Source organism: Ochotona curzoniae, unplaced genomic scaffold, assembly GCF_017591425.1.
Source record: "Ochotona curzoniae isolate NIBS_2020 unplaced genomic scaffold, NIBS_Ocur_1.0 scaffold_2476, whole genome shotgun sequence".
Lineage (NCBI taxonomy): Eukaryota > Metazoa > Chordata > Mammalia > Lagomorpha > Ochotonidae > Ochotona > Ochotona curzoniae.
This window is the reverse complement of record NW_024467095.1, coordinates 24,145,746-24,163,150: the sequence shown is the minus strand read 5'-3', so window position 1 is coordinate 24,163,150 and position 17,405 is coordinate 24,145,746. Positions and strand designations below refer to the sequence as shown.

At 50.3% G+C, this 17,405-nt stretch overlaps 1 protein-coding gene across 1 annotated transcript; it reads right to left on the bottom strand.

Annotated features, from left to right (window-relative positions):
* Positions 1-11,653: 11,653 nt before the first annotated feature.
* NOBOX (NOBOX oogenesis homeobox) lies at positions 11,654-17,203 on the bottom strand. The gene is given in 8 exon segments (XM_041001954.1): positions 11,654-11,952; positions 12,947-13,254; positions 13,552-13,783; positions 14,004-14,089; positions 14,373-14,540; positions 14,757-14,886; positions 15,278-15,829; positions 17,179-17,203. Coding segments are annotated over 8 exon segments (1,800 nt in total).
* Between the last annotated feature and the right edge of the window lie 202 nt (positions 17,204-17,405).

The following is a 17,405-nucleotide window of genomic DNA, read 5'->3' as shown; positions in this document are numbered from 1 at the left end:
AGTCCAGGATGGCCCAAAGCTTTGGGACCCTGCTCCCGTGTGGGAGACCTGGAGGAATTTCCTGGCTCCTGGCTTCAGATCGGCACAGCACCAGCCGTTGCGCTCACCTGGGGAGTAAATCATCGAATAGAAGCTCTTCCTCTCTGTCTCTCTTCCTCTCTGTATGTCTGACTTTGCGATAAAAAAATAATAAATCTTAAAAAAAATTGAATAGGTAACTGCTGGCATACTGGTAGAATTAACACAAATTCTGTTTTAAACAGGCCAAAAATGCCCTCAAGCTATTAGCTGCTTATTTATTTCTTTTTATATCTATTTGTTGTTACTGGAAAGGCAGATATACAGAAAGGAGAGAGAGCAAGGAAGATCTTCCATCTGCTGATTCATTCCCCAAGTGACCACAATGGCCGGTGCTGAGCCAATCCAAAACCAGGAATCAGGAACTTCTTCCAGGTCTCCCATGTAGGTGCAGGGTCCCAAGGCTTTGGGCCGTCCTCTACTGCTTTCCCAGCCACAAGCAGGGAGCTGGATGGGAAGCGGGGCTGCTGGGACATGAACTAGCACCCATATGGGATTCCAGCAGTGCATGCAAGGCAAGAACATTAGCTAGTAGGCTTCTGTACCAGGCTCTAGTAGCTGCTCTTCACCCAGCAGTGTACCACTTGCCTAGGTACGATGCAACCTAGGCCATTGCCTACACAACAGCAACCCTTAGTTTTCATTCTCATCCAGACCCTAATTCCATTTTTTCCCTACACATGTATCTACCCAGATAATCACAGGATGTCTGACTTCAACATTCGCTAACAAAGATACCTTCCCCTAGATTTTCTCTATGTGCATTGTTTTATCTCAACGACCATTTCCTACTTATCCAAGATTTGTCTCTTCCTTTGTTTATTTCCTTTCATGTTATCTTCTATCAACTTATAGAGATTTTGTCTTCTGAATATTCCTCAAGTTTATTGCCTCTCCTAGATTCTTCCCAGATCTGTGGATCACTCACTCAGACTGACTCAGTGGCCTTGGGCTGTGTCTCTGCATTCCTTCTCCAAATGCTCTAATCTCTTTTTCTAGTTTTCTTTCTGGGACAAATCATGCTTAGGTGTCTCCTTAATCGTGGTAACTGCTGGAACCTGGTGTGGGAGAAAGGTTGTGCAGATCATGGCACAGCCACAGCATGGCATCACAGGGGGTGGAGAGTGGCAACCCAGGAGCTGGGGCTACGGAGACTGTGGTGGAAGTCTAACATAAGACTCAAACCTGAAACTCACTAGAGGGAATGGTGCAAATGACTGTAAACAAAGAGCCAGGTACCATACACAGTAGGTAAAATCAAACTATAGACCTGTGGGTGACATAGCTTTAGAAACCTGCCCCAATTTTGTATTGTGGCTTCTCATTGAAGGGGATGTACAGTAACTGGGAAATAGAGACTATCATATCCAGAGGTGAGCATACAACGCAGCGTGCATCTCTACTTCCAAAGATGGACTCCCAATGAAACGGCTAGATCTTGACAATCGGATGCTGGACTTGCTGCCATTGTCCATGCCTGCAATGATGAACATAAGACTGTTTATGAAAAGCTATGCTATTACAATAATCTAGGGAAAATCAGTGTGGGGGAGAGGACTGGGAGGTGGCGGTAAGGGAAACCCCAGAGCCTATGGAACTGCATCATAAAATAATAACAGAGATAATAAGAGTAATAATAATGGGGGGAAAAAGTACATCGCCCTTGTTTGTTTAGACTCAAAAAAACACTTTGGCAGTGCATCTGAGACCTTTCCCAATCCCCCTGGCCAGCCTTATTTTCCATCACAGCTCCCCCACACGTATTCCACACTTAACCTGAGCCACTCTGACCTTCTCCCGAATCAGCTTCCCTTTCTCAGTGGTCTTACTCTGCCTATAACTTCTGCCTGAAATATTTGCTTCCCTGCTTTGCTTATATGCAAATCGCACTCTGCCTTAGGTCCCAGCAGCCACACTGCTCCTCCCGGAGTTTGGGGGCTCTCTCTTCTCGGGGCTGGTCCTGCGCAGCACTGTCCTCTGGTGGGGTAACAGGCCATTCCTGCCTGCAGGCTCGCTGGTGATACAGGCAGCAAGAGACACATATTATGTATACTGGTTCCTTAAGTACTGTCAACACCCAGAAATTCTGATGGAATGACAGCATGAACGTCTGCTCTTAATTTCTCAGGGCTTTATTTTGAAAGTAAATTACAAGATGTTTGTGAAACTACGAAAACGTAAGAGCCTTCCCTATCCCAGCCTGGCCCTGTGGACGCAGTTCAGTGCTGGGAGAATGAAGGTAGGTCATGCCTCGCTTCCAGGAAATCAGATTTACTCCTTATTTTTTTTTTTTTAGGATATCGATTTACGTGTTTGTGTTTGTTTGTTTGGCATTCGTAAGGCAGAGTTACAGAGGTGAGGAGAGACCCCTTTGCATCTGCTCGTCCATTCCACGAATGGTTAAAGCGCCAGGGCAATGAGTCGGAAGCTGCTTCTTGGTCTGCCAGGGGCTGCAGGGCCCAGGCACTTGGGCCACCCTCGGCCGCTTTCCCAGGAACAGCAGCAGGGCGCTGGATCGGAAGTGAAGCAGGTGAAATCAAAGCACGCCCACATTGCACGCCGATGTTGCGGGCGGCTGCGTCCCATGCCAGTCCGCAACTCCGCACGCAGATTTCGTCTTTACTATTGAAGATGACTGAAGACTCGAAGTGACGTCAAACCAAATTGTCCACAGTAGCCTGTTTCCATTCCAAGTGTCCAAATGGTCAGAGTGGGGCTGATTTGAAGTCAGGAGCCAGGAGCCTCTCCCATGTCTTTCCCTGGGTGCAGGGTCCCAAGGCTTTGGGCCGTCCTCGACTGCTTTCCCAGGCCACAAGCAGGGAGCTGGATGGGAAGCGGGGGAGCCAGGACATGAACCAGTGCCCATATGGGATCCCGGCAGGTGCAAGGTGAGGATTTAACCACTAGGCTATCGTGCCAGGCCCAGAGCCAAACAGATTTTAAAATAGGAAAGGGGATGTTTTATAAATGAACAGCGGACCCATATAAAAACATTCTCCAAATTGGAGCAGAAAGTGGAGGGTAGGGAGAAGTGCTGGGCAAGGTCCAAACGTGCCAGCCATGTGCTCAGGAGTCAGAACTGCAAGGAAGCTGAGCGAAGACCAAGCTCCCGGGCCATGTGCATTTCCACTGTAACGTGATCACAGTCAGAGACGTCCTTAGCAAATAAAACCATAGTGCAGCCACATATTGTAGGAAACACACTTACACAGCAAACTTACCTGCAATTTCAAGTTAACTGGACATCTTAATAATTTATCTAGAAAACAAAACTACAATGCAAATGGCTTTGATAACTTTGAGCCTGGTATTAGTTGGATGCGGCTCTGGGACATTTTGGAAAAAGTGTTGACAAGAATCCTGCGCCTCCTTAGTGTGAAGGCTAGATACCAGGAAACTGGGGCTAGCCTGCCATCTAGTGGAAAACATTTGTAGTGAAGGAGAAAAACTTCAGAAGTTAATCACAGGTGAAGTGGCAGTTATCCACAATGCAAGGAGGCGAAATAGGAATCCAGCTGAAATGTGTTCGCCCTGTGGTCTAAGACGCTGCGTCCCCAGGATGCTGGGAAACTGCCCTCTCTCTCAGGCAAAGCCACAGGAAGAGCTAAAACTATCTGCGAATGAAGTACAACATCCACCTGCCCCCCAGACAAAAACTGGTTCGGAGGGATGTGGAAATACCTCAAATGAACGTTAAAAGCATAATCACAGGTAATTACAACGTGCAACGAAGAGAGCCATTTTAGAGGTCATTGGTAACACAAGCTCAGGTTTCGAAAGTGCTGCAAAGCAACCATGCTAGGGACCATTTATTACTAAAAAATAACACTGGTGCTGGAGTTTAAATATGCCCTCCCCAGTGTGACCATGTTCAGCGGCTGGAGTTTGAAGACGTGATTAGCTCAGCAGAACCCTGCCCCATGCATGGGTGAATGACGGGTTCTGCTCCCTCTCTCTCTCTCTCCCTCGCTCTCATTGAAATGATGCTTTCTGCCATGTCATAACACATCAAGAAGGCCCTCACCGCAGATAGTCCTTGCACCTTGGACTTTGTGGTCTTTATAACGATGAGAAAAAAGTCTGTTCATTATAAATTACCTACTCAGTGTTGTTCTTGCACAGCAAAATAAAACATACTAAGATAATGAGCAATAATAAACCAAACTTGCAACAGGAAGAACAGGGAAAAGATGAGATTCCCTAGGCAGACATTTGAACGTAGACAGATCATACATAAAAAGCAGAAGTACTTGTTTCTCATTCCTGCTTCTCTGCCAAAGGAAAGCACTCAAGAACTTGAAAGAATTCAACAATAGGGCTCTGCGCGGTGGCCTAGCAGCTAAAGTCTTCGCCTTGAATGTGCCAAGATCCCATATGGGTGCCGGTTCTAATCCCGGAAGCACCACTTCCCATCCAGCTCCCTGCTTGTGGTCTGGGAAAGCACTCAAGGACAGCCCAAAGCCTTGGGACCCTGCACCTGCGTGGGAGATTCAGAAGAAGCTCCTGGCTCCTGGCTTTGGATTGGTGCAGCATCGGCCGTTGCGGTCATTTGGGGAGTTAGTCAAAACACAGAAGATCTCCCTCTCTCTCTCTCCTCCTCTCTGTACATCTGCCATTCCAATAAAAATAAATACATCTTTTCTTTCTTTCTTTCTTTTTTTTTTTTTTTTTAAGAATCAGACAGGGGCCCGGTGGCATGGCCTAGCAGCTAAAATCCTTGTCTTGAACATGCCGGGATTCCATATGGGTTCCGGTTCTAATCCCAGCAGGTCCACCTCCCATCCAGCTCCCTGCTTGTGGCCTGGGAAAGCAGTCGAGGACGGCCCAAAGCTTTGGGACCCTGCACCCGCGTGGGAGACCCGAAAGAAGTTCCTGGCTCCTGGCTTTGGACTGGCATAGCATCGGCTGTTGTGGTCACTTGGGGAGTGAATCATCAGAGGGAAGATCTTCCTCTCTGTCTCTCCTCCTCTCTGTATATCTGACTTTCCAATAAAAAAAAAAAGAATCAGACAATAAAATGTGGGTGGGCATTTTGGCACATTTTTGAGCATCCGATACTGGAGTGCCAGTTCAAGTCTCAGCTAGACTGCTTACAATCCACTTCCTGCTGCTGAGCCTAGGAAACACTGGATGGAGGCCCAAGTGCTTGAGTGCTAGACCAGAGACCACGATGGCATCGCTCAGTTGTTGCAGCCACTTGGGAGAAGGAATCAGTGGATGAGCAATATCCCCCTGCTGTTATTCTTCCTTTCAAATAAGTAAATCTGAAAAAGAAAAACAAGTTTTATAACTGGTTGAAATCATTCTGTATTTTTTATGAGGTGATCTCTAACACTTAATAGTAAGTCACTATCCCTGTTTCCTAAGAAATTGCTTATTAAAACAAACAAAAATTGTAAAATTCTCATGGACTTCCATAACTGATTATTGAAAGTGGATGACAGCCCAGATGTGCTGGTCTCAGTGGAAGACCAGGACAGAATTCCTGGCTCCTGAGTTCAGCCTGATCCAGATCTGGCTGTGTGCCACTCTGCCTTTCAACTACATAAAATACATTTTTCAAAAAGCATAACAAATCTTTTTTTTTAAAGATTTATTTATTTTATTGGAAAGTCAGATATACAGAGAGGAGGAGAGACAGAGAGGAAGATTTTCCATCCGATGATTCACTCCCCAAGTAAGCGCCGCAATGGCCAATGCTATGCCGATCCGAAGCCAGGATCCAGGAACCTCTTCCGGGTCTCCCACACGGGTGCAGGGTCCCAAGGCTTTGGGCCAACCTTGACTGCTTTCCCGGGCCACAAGCAGGGAGCTAGATGGGAAGTGGGGCTGCTGGAATTAGAACTGGCGCCCATATGGGATCGCGGGACGCGTTGAAGGTGAGGACTTAAGCCTCTAGGCCAAGCCGCCAGGCCCAAAAGCATAACAAATCTTTAAAAAATTGAAATGACTTCTAAGCCATGGTTTACAATAAGATTTGGATTAATGAAATGAACTGGCTGGGAAAAAGAGAGAGGGAAGAAAAGGGGGGTCATTGTTAGACACGATCACCAGTTTGAGATTTGGCTGCTCTACTTCCAGGCCAGCTCCCTGCTCTCATGCCTAGGAAATCAGCAGAAGATGCTCAAGCGTTTGGGCCCCTGCCATCCGTTCAGAAGATTCTGATGGAGTTCCAGGGTCTTGACTTCAGCCTGGCTCGGTCATAGCCACTATAGCCATTGTAGCCATTTGGGGAGCGTACCAGTGGATGGAAAATTCTCTTTCTTTCTCTTTCCCTGTCTTTCTCTGTCTCCCTTTCAAAGAAAAAAAAAATTTTAAGAGAGGAAAAGGAACCCATCAGTGCCTTTTAAAAATAGAGACATTGTTAGAGCATCCTATTTGCTGAAGTTAACAGTGGCAGCTGTACCAAGCAGCTGACCACATGCAAAGCAAGTTTGAGCTCTGACCCGACTTCCAAAGGCAGCATGGGTAAACTCGTATTCAGAGAAGCATCCTGAACAGGCATTTGAACAGTGAAAAACCCAGAGATGAAACTGGCAAGAACTGCCACCACTGCATGAAGAACAGCGTACGCCAAGGAATGGCACACCGTGATGACATTTAGGTGTCAACCAGAGCGGATTAAGGAACACCTAATAACCTGAAAAAGTGGTATTTCAAGGAGCCTCCAGGTGAAATTGGCATGTGAGAATGAGTGCTCAGAGTGACAGGACTTGCTATGGGCAGGTGCATCTGCCAGCTGCGAGCCTGGAGAGAGTCAACAGCTGGCAGCGGGCTGTCCTCTCACTTTGACAGCTGGCACATGCTCACGTAGTTTGGCCGTTACCTTGGATGCCATGATCCCAGAGCTGCTGGCTTTTGGATTCCGGGATTTACCTGCTGGCTGGTACTTGGGCCTTGGGCTTTCCTGATTCTAAGGCCTTTAACACTGAGATTCAGTCAGCCTGCCAATCAATGTTGGCCTGCTGTGGGGACTCAGCTATCACGGTGACATGAGCCAATTCCCTTAATAAGTCCCTATATTTCCATCTATCCATTCTATTGACTCTTTCTCTCTATAAACCCTAAATAAATATACACTTTTTAAATTTTGCAATGTTAGGAGTATTCTTTGCGGATATTTGGAAAATAACACATATCAATGAAACCACCTTTTTATTTTTTTAAAGATGTATTTTTATTTTTATTGCAAGGTAAGATACACAGAAAGGAGGAGAGATAGAGAGGAAGATTTTCCATCCGATGATTCACTCCCCAAGTGACCGCAATGGCCGGTGCTGCACCAGTCCAAAGCCAGGAGCTAGGAACTTCCTCCAGGTCTCCCACACGGGTGCAGGGTCCCAAAGCTTTGGGCCGTCCTCGACTGCTTTCCCAGGCCACAAGCAGGGAGCTGGATGGGAAGTGGAGCTGCTGGGCTTAGAACCGGCGCCCATTTGGGATCCTGGCGCGTTCAAGGCGAAGACTTTAGCCATGCCGCCGGGCTCCTCAATACTTTTCAATGCTTGCTTACCTGAGATCAAACAATTTTCATCTAAGAGTTGCACATAAGGACAGCTTTTGAAGCCAATTATCCTTTCAATCTTGGTTTTTGACATTGTGTTTCCTGCACCGGTGAGGTGCTGCTAATCAGAGAGTGGCAATCGGAACCAGCTAAGGTCTGGAGGAGCAACCGTGCAGCCTCCCTGTAAGGTTGTCAAAGCAATAGTAGTGTATTGTGGTGGCTAACGGGAGCAACATTTAAGATCTTCTATATTCTCCCCTTCCATCTGGTTGTAGATTGCCAACTTCATGGGCTTCATAAGACAGAATGAAGAAAGAGATACATGTAAAATATATTTTAGAGCTCGAGGCAATGGCTCAATGACTAAATTGTAAGTGCCGGGATCCTACTTGGGTGCGTGCTAGTTCGTGTCCTGGCTGCTCCACTTCCCTTCCAGCAGTAGAAGATGGCCCAAAGTCTTAGGAGCCTGCACCTGTGTGAGAGACCGGGAAGAAACTCCTGGCTTCGGATTGGCTCAGCTCCAACCATTGCAGCCATTTGGGTAGTGAATCAGCAAACGGAAGATCTTTCTCTCTGTCCCTCCTCTCCATAAATATGATCTGCCTTTCTAATAAAAGAATATAAGCTAAGGGTGTTAAGGAATGCTTAAAACCATCCTTGATTGTCAACAAGAGGCAAAGGTTGGAAACTATGGCAGAGCTAGCAGACTGATTGTCCATAAACTCCTTTTTTTTTTTTTAAGAGTTACTTATTTATGAGAAAGTCAGATATACAGAGAGGAGGAGAGTCAGAGAGGAAGATCTTCCATCCGATGATTCACTCCCCAAGTGAGCGCGACGGCCGATGCTATGCCGATCCGAAGCTAGGAACCAGGAACTTCTTCCAGGTCTCTCACATGGGTGCAGGGTCCCAAAGCTTTTGGGCCATCCTCGACTGCTTTCCCAGGCCACAAGCAGGGAGTTGAGTGGGAAGTGAAGCTTCTGGGATTAGAACCGGTGCCCATATGAGATCCAGGGGCGTGTTGAAGGTGAGGATTTTAGCAGCTAGGCTGCTCCGGGCCCATGTCCATAAACTTGACAGGCACACGACATGAACATTTGTGTAAGTAAGCAGCTCCCTGCCTCCATTTATAAGATTTTCTTGTCAGCTTTTTTTTAGTCCTAGCATAGGTCTGATTACTGTCTGTTAATAAATCCTTGTAAGTTTTTTTTAAAGTGACTATATTTTTCAATAATCCTAGCATGTGGGGGTCCAGAAGGACTCACCTCCTTCCCCCACATACACAAGAGCTCAGAGAAGTGCTTTGGATCAATGGCTTTCATCCCATTTGAGTTCTTTAGAGTCATCTGACACACCATGGTAACTTGTATAGCTAAACAAGGAGGTCAAATCATAGCCCCAAAACATGGCAAAGAAGAGAAATGTGCTTTCTGAGCAACACCTTCATATACAATAGCAAGAAATCAAGTCATATAATCAGATGACGTAGTCCCAGGGGACAGCTTTACAGTAATAAGCCTAATGCAGTCTCCCTTGCCCTTGATTACTATAGGTTGTCACTGAAAAACACATAGCTGTGTGCCAAGACAATTGCAATATTTTACACTTTCACAGTTCAATTTTTTAGCAGCCAGCTCTTTCCAACATGTGTGTCTTTATATTACTCAACTTCCCAAGGAATATTTCCTTAGCCCTTCTTATTAAGCGTTGTGGCCATCCCTGAATAACACTGAGATTACTGCTGACCGTCCTATCCACCTGCTTCATCAGCAGTACACCTGCTGGGGTCAACGCTATGGCGTAGCAGCTTACGCCTCTTTCTGTGGCACTGGCTTTCTATATGGGTACAGGCTTGAGTTTTGCCTATTCCACTTCCAATCCAGCTCCCTGCTACTATGCCTGGGAAAGAAGATAACCCGAGTCCTTGGGCCCCTGCATGGGAGATCCAGAGGAAGCTCCAGGCTCGCAGCTTCTCACTGGCCCAGCTCCAGCTGTGGTAGCTATTTGGAAAGTGAGTCATCAGTTGGAAAAAATCTGTTTTTTTTTTTTTTTTCTCTCTTTCGGTAAAATATGCTTTTCAAGTAAAAATAAATTTAAAAGAAATATACTTCCTGTCTGGTGAGTTTTTTTTTCAAGCTTTATTATTTTTATTTGAAAGAAGGAATTTTACAGAAAGGAAGAGACATCCTGCAAAAGCTGGTTCACTCCCCCAAAAGGTCACAACAGCCAGAGTCGAGCCAGGAGCTTCTTTTTTTTTTTTTTTAAAGATTTATTGTATTTTTATTGGAAAGGTGGATATACAAAGAGGAGAGACAGAGAGCAAGATCTTCCATCCGATGATTCACTCCCTAGGCGGCCGCAACGGCTGGAGCTGAGCCAATCCAAAGCCTGCAGCCTCTTCCGGGTCTCCCACGCGGGTGCAGCTTCCCAAAGCTTTGGGCCGTCCCTGACTGCTTTCCCAGGCCACAGGCAGGGAGCTGGAAGGGAAGCAGGGCTGCCGGGATTAGAACCCGTGCCCATATGGGATCCCGGGCGTGCAAGGTGAGGACCTTAACTACTGCGCCACCGCGCCGGGCCCAAGCCAGGAGCTTCTTCCAGGCCTCCCACGTGACTGCAGGGGCCCAAGCTCTCCAGTCCTCTTCCACTGCATTCCCAGTACAGAAGCAGGGAGCCGGATCCCAAGTGAAACACTTGGCATCCACATGCGATGCTGACGCTGCATGTGGAGGACTAGCCCACAGTGCCACCATGCCGGCCACCAAAACAGTTCCTTGTTACAAATTTAAAAGCAATCCCCTTGTCTGCTGCAGATCTACTGAATGCTTGCTTCAGACAGACTGCTGTAACCACGTGTCCTTCTGTGGCAACCCAGGACCACCCTGAGCCTTCACCTTCTACAAACCTGTCATGCTCATCTCATTTTCTGTAGTTCTTGATTGTAGGGTCTCTTGATTCATCTTCCTAAATACCTCTCACTGACTCTCCTCACACACATTTTTTCTTCATCCCCGTCTTCTCCAGACTCCACTAACTTGTCCTTTCCTCCACTCCCAACACAAGACCTCTTGGGCAATCCCAGTTTAAAAATACTAGCAACGGGTCCGGCAGTGTGGCCTAGCTGCTAAAATCCTCACCTTGAACACGCCCAGGATCCCATATGGGTGCCGGTTCTAATCCCAGCAGCTCCACTTCCCATCCAGCTCCCTGCCTGTGGCCTGAGAAAGCAGTCGAGGATGGTCCAAAGCTTTGGGACCCTGCACCCATGTGGGATACCAGAAAGAAGTTCCTGGCTCCTGGCTTCGGATCGGCATAGCATCGGCCATTGCGGCGCTTACTTGGGGAGTGAGTCATCGGATGGAAAATCTTCCTCTCTGTCTCTCCTCCTCTCTGTATATCTGACTTTCCAATAAATAAATAATTCTTTAAAAAAAAAATACTAGCAACGTGAGCTGGGATATCATCAGGGTTCTGTTGAAATTCTACTTGGACGTGGCCTAGATTCCAGGGCCAGGCCAACTCAGATTTGCTGGGAGCTCTGGGGTTGGAAGAACCACATGAATTCATAGAAGCAGCAACAGCAAAAAGTCCAATATTTTAATTCCTCCTTCTAATGGGAAGGATGGGCCCACATTCCACTCACGCCCACTGTCGACCTCGGCTGTTTAATTGCAATCGGCGAGCTGTCCGCTGAGTTTAAGGAAATAGAGCTCTATGTTCATGTGAGGAAAGAAGTATCATCAGTGAGAAAAAACTCAAGGGCAGACCAGTTTACTGTGGATACTCTGGCTTATTGATTGCAAGGAAACGAAACAACATAAACGGCTACAAATGTTCAAAAAGTAACATAGACCATCCTTTCTTCAGGAAGACCACAGATGTGGAGGAAACCGGAGGGTCGGCCCTCTTCCTGTTTCAATCAGCCACCAGCCAGACAAGTCTACAGAGCCCGGATCGTCCGGCTTCCACCCCAGGCAACAGAGTCCACAGCTTTCTCCAATCCTTCAAACACCATTTTCCGAGTAGATGGGCCAGTCTTGGTCCGCCGAGTGGCGCCTCTTCCACGCCGGCCCCCAGTTAGGGTTCATGGTAGTTCTTGTCTTCTTTCGCCTCCTCTGGGAACAAAGGCTGCTCCAGAGCACCGGCAGCCTGCTCCTCTTGCATCTTGCCTGGTGTAGGCCCAACTCCTGATCTGGCACCTGCAGGTAGCTGGGCAAGCCCTGGTGAAGGCTGCCTGCCTGGAGCCTGGACGCAGGGAGCTGGAAAGAGGTCGGGGAAGTAGCCATCTCCTCCTGGGGGATGTCCGAGAGCTTGTGGGCAGAATGAACCAGGGAAGGGCAGTTCAGGTAAGCAGAGGTCATTCCAGGGGACCATCCCTGTGGGACAAAAGGGGAGAGGAACTACTGGGCAAAGTGAAAAGTGTAAGCCAGTCTCCAGGTACTGTCTTCTCTTTAACACAAGTCTCGGTGAACCCGGCACCAGATTCTCCCACTCAGATCTGACATGCTCTTGGGTTCAGCGTGCTGCTGTTGATAATACTGATAGCAGATGGCAAACCTGGGTCAGGCTGGGTAAGCACTTAGGAAGTACGTAGCAAGAGACTGAACCTGGACCCAGTGCAGTAGCCTAGGGGCCAAAGTTCTTACCCTGCAGGTGCTGGGATCCCATATGGACGCCTGTTCTTATCCAAGATGCTCCATTTCCCTTCCTGCTCCCTGCTTGTGGCCCGGGAAGGCAATAGAGGATGATCCAAAGCCATGGGGCCCTGCACCCACGTGGGAGACCCTAAGGAGGCTCTTGGGTGCTTCAGATCGCCTCAGCTCTGGCCATTGCAGTCGCTTGAGGAGTGACCCAGTGGATGAAAATCTTTCTCTCTGTAAATCTGTCTTGCCAATAATTAGAGAGAGAGAGACTGAACCTACTGCACAGATCTTTCTTTCCATTCTGCAGGAATTCAGCATGAAGAGTGATGCTTCTGGGACTTTCAAACAGCCTGGCAGAACGCACACGTCAGCTGCCATCCACCCAAGTCTTAGCATCTTCACCCTGTTTGTTTCCAAGTCCTCATCAAACCCCACTACGAATTAGGACGCTATTCATTCCTTAAGAGTCCAGATAACGGAGACTTAGGGAACACTTGTCCTGGCTGAGCTGTCCTCCAAAGCTTTTGCCTTGCCCGGTGCCAAACATCAAGGCTGTCTCACTGACTGTCTCTTTGCTTTGCAGTGTCCAAGAAGTTTTGGAAGAACTTAATCAAGAGAATGAGGGGTGAGCAAACGCCACTACCTGTGCCTGGCCTCACTCACCTCGCAAACAGCGAGGCTGTTTTTTCAATCACAAGGGGGCATTTTCCATTTCGGCCCAACTTACCCATATTCCCAGCAGGTGGCTGCAGCAGCATATGCCCTGATGGGGGGCCTGGGCAATAGCCCTGTGGCATCCCCCCGCCACTGGGAGGGCAAGGAAAGGTGAAGAACGGGTCATCTGGCAGTGGAAGTGTCAGTGAACTGGGCATGGGGAAGGGGAGAGGGGGAAGATAGGAGAATTGGGGTTGGGAGGGCTGAAAAAGCTGGGGCTGGAAGGCCTGAGAGAATGGGAATGGTCCTGGCTGGTTGCTGTGTTGGTAATCCGGAGGTTCCAGCTCTTCCAAGTACGAGCAGGTAGGTGGTGGGGAGACGCTGCAGGACAAAGACCAGCACTGAGTGCACGCTTCACACAAGGGTGAGTCACCTTCTCTCACCTTTTGCCTCACCTCCATGGTGACCTTGCAACATCACTGCCACCCTCTCCCCATCTGTTCCCAACTTCACACCCCTTGTTTCTGCCCCATTGGCTGCCTGCTTAACAGTTTAATTCCCATCACACATATCGCCGCCCCCCGCTCCTCTCTCTGAGCCCTTTCCCCTCCTCAGTCTGTAGTCTCTGTCCCCAACTTCCAAGAGGACTCCAATGGCATCCCCACCTGCGTTCCATACCTTGTGCCCCAGGACCCACAGGGCCCATCCCTGTGGCTGCTGTTACTTGCGGGAACATCCATCAGTAAAGGCATCAGCTGGGGGGTGTGAGCGTGGACGAGGGGAAACGGGAAGTTGGCTCTCTGCAGAGGTGGGGGACTGAACAGCGGTGGGCTCACCACCATCTTCTGGGTACCCTCATTCTGCTGGGTTGGAGCCAGTGTCTGGTCGGAAGTCAGCAGCGTGGGAGGCTCTAGAGACACAAGGCAGAGAGGGGCTGTCAGGGCAGAAGATGAAGAGAAAGACTTGGGTGTGCTCTCTGTGTTCAAAGCCCACAGTCCCCTCAATGGGACCCTCTGGTTCCAAACCTTGCAATGGCTCACCCACAGTCCTGCCTATCAGGATCCTGGTATCTTCCGTGTCTCCTGAGCTGCCGTTTCCCACAGCTTACCTTCTGAAGGTGGGGACCTCACCTGGATATGTATCCAGACGTGGCTCCTGCAGGAAGGGCCCTGGCTCTGGGTCCGAAGGCGGAGGAGGTGGGGGCTCAGTCACGGATCTGCAGAGAGAATGAAGACGGTGGCCTAGGTCTGCTCTGAATTTAGACTGGGCCTTCAGTGCAGGAAAAGAGGCGTTGGATCCTCAAATTCCACCTCCTCCACCTAGTGCGTCTGCTAGTTACTTCCCAGACCCATCCTAGCCCAGATCCCTCGGACTACCCTTGAGCAATGCCAGGACTGGCTCAAGCCTTCCACCACTCCCTCCTGCTAGCCTGCAGGATCTCAGCTCTGATCCCACTTCTCACCTGCTAGATCAATCCTGGATTCGGGAAAAGGTATTACCTGCACTCACTACTGGCAGGGGCCGGGGCCGGGGCCGGGTGGTCGTCCTTGTGTTCCTTCCCATTCAGTTTCTCGACTTTTCGCCACTTGGCCCTGCGGTTCTGGAACCACACCTACGGGGGGGAGGGCACTTGGAGAGCCTGAGCAAGGCTGAGGTCATACAACCATCTACAAGAGTTTGTGGCGCTTCATGGCTTTGCCTCAGATGCACCTGTCAGGTTGAGTTTACAAATGGACCTGCTCTCTTGCCAGTCCAGGGCTATGGACTGTCAAGCGACAGGGACACAGCCACATCCAAGACCTGACCGCAGGTGGCACTGAGCTTCCGGCTGAGCGTCTTGTTCTGCTCATCTAACAGTTCTAATCGGGAGGCTCCCCAGTCACCCTGCCAAGCAGCCCAACGTTACCATGATGCGTTGTGGGGTGACCCCCACTGTCTGGGCAATCTCCTGGCGCTTGTCACTGTCAGGATAGTGGTCTTCCTGGAAGATTCTCTCCAGCTCCTCCAGCTGTTCTGGAAGACGAAGGGGTCCACGGGAGGAGGGGATGTTGCAGGAGAGGGGAAAGAATGGTTCCCCAGATGTCTCCAGCAGATGGGACCGTTGCTGCTTGACCCAGGGCCCTGTAATGAAGTCCCCCCCACTTCCCTGGGCTTGCTTTCCGACGGACGTGATAGCAGATACCTGGGGGGTGTTCCCTCTCCTGACCCTTCGACCCTGGTTCCAACCTTACTTACTGCTGGGACAAGCCAGCCTTCCCTTCGGAGGGACTGAAGAGGTGGTGGTGGCACAGCCATGGATCCAGGACAAGGTGCCATATAAACTGGGCACACCTTGCTTACAACAGTCCCACTCTTCCAGGATGACACCAGGCCTTAGGTTTCCTCTCACCTTTTTGGGACTTACCTGAGCGGTACAGGGTTCGAGTCTTTTTCCTAATTTGGCAAGTCACTTGTGGGGGGGGCCTTCTCTTCTCCGCATTTTGGTTATTCTGAGCCAATGTGTTGAGAAGGTTGGCCAGGTGGCAGGGTCCCCGGCCTGAGCCACAGGGCACAGGGTTGTGTGTGGCGCTGGCTGAGCTAGTAACAGCAGCAGCAGCTGCTGTTGAGGCCAGACCCAGGGAACTGGGCTTTTTCTGTTTGCTGGGCGCTGTGACGTAGGACTTCTTTGCCATCTTGCCCTCTCTGCCAGGGATGGAGGACCCTTCCTCTCCAGGCGGGGGTTTTGAGGCTGCACTTTTGTCTCTGTGTTGAACCTTGGACTGGCACCCGCTCTCAGCACATCTTCCAGGGGCCTCCGATGTCTTCTCCCGGTAGATGGGGCCAGAGGGTGGCAGCTCCTCACTCCGGACATCCAGGGTCTTGGAGGCTGGCCCTGGTCGTGGTTCCTCTTCCTCTGGCCCAGCAACCAAGGGCTTGCCTCCACCTTGCTGACCTGTGGAGAGCCAGGACCCACTAACTTTAGCAGAGGGACACGGGAGAACCTGGGCTAACAGCATGGGCTGTGTCCTGCTCTGTGACCGGATTATTGGTGCATTCTTGACTCGTTTGCTCACTCCCCAAAGAGGACAGGACCTCCAGACTTGGCCTCCCGCCTGGATGATTCTGAGGCCCAGATGGATAAGGGGACACATAGGAGCCCGGGGACTACCTTGAAAAATGTAAGTGGACACATGGAGCCCATCTGGGGGCCTCAGCTCATGGCGAGATGGGGAGACTGTGTGCCACAGACATTCCCTCTCTCTGAGCCCCCCCCACAACACAGCATAGGTTTGAGCGCGAGGGGCAGGCTTCTATGCAGACATTTCTGCACCCATGGGAGGGTTGAGGTCCTCCCTCTGCTGAAGCTGGCTCCCGTGGACCCAAGCATCGTGGCTGGGAGGAGGGACTAGCCTGAGTCTCGGCCATTTCAGGAAACACAAGGTGACATCAGGGACCGCCATCTTTGCCTTCCACACGGCTCCTTCTGCCCCGGCTGACTCTGCTGGCTTCCGTCCTCCTCCCTGCAAGGCAATGCCTCTCCCAGGAACCCTAGGACTGGGTCAACTACAACCACACCACCTATCGGGCACCTTCAAAGCCCATCAGTGTGCCCAGTCCGGGCTTGGTGACAAGCACCTATGGGCTAATGTGCCCGTGAGGGAGGCCTCTCCAATACTTGAGGAAATGAGAATTGGAACTTGGGGTAACTGGTCCAAGATTCCTCAATAGATTAGCACCCAGGCTGTACTGTCACCCACCACAGGATTCCTCTCCCCCACCTCCCACCTTCATTCTCTCCTCTGCACTCATTTCCAACTCACTGAACCCTTAGCCCTGGGGAACAGCTTTGTTATTCCCAACTAAATGGGAATATTTGTAAAGGAATGCTCGCAGCCACCAACAGCCACTGTCACTTCAATAGATGGGCCAAAGTTATGGACTAAAGGCAGGACTTTGCAATAGCTAAAGATGGAAGGGAGGGAAAGTCCAGACTCTCAGTAGGTTAGGCCAAGCTGCAGGGGGTGAGCAGGCCTCCCCCGGGGTGCAGGGGCAAGCTGGTGGTGGTGGTTAGCGGAAGCAGAGCTCAATCAGCTTTCTAGCATTTGAGAACTGCTTGGAGCGTAGCAATAAATCTGGTACCAAGTAGGCGCAAGTAAGACAGGACAGTGCCATGCCCTAGATAAGAAAGGGGCGGGCGGCAGTGGGGGTGTGGAGGGGTCCTGGCACCCTGCCCCCTCCCCCCCAACGTTTTCTGCCTTAATGCACTGGGAGAGCCTGGTCGCCTTTCTGCCCTTCACTTTCGGCCCCACCATCTCCTTGGCCTACCCACACTCTCAGAGCAGCCGGTCATGGTCACGCAAGCCCCCTGCGCCCCCTGCGCCCCCCGCGTCTGCTCACCCCGTGACTCCCGACCCGGTTCTGCCATGGGCTCCATGCCTGGGACTCAGCGCTGCCGCCGCGGCCAGCCCCTTGGCTGCACGGGCGCCGCCTAATGAGGCCTCGCCAGCGGACAGGTGTGCCCAGGGCGCACGGGCCCGGGGAGCCTGCGTCCC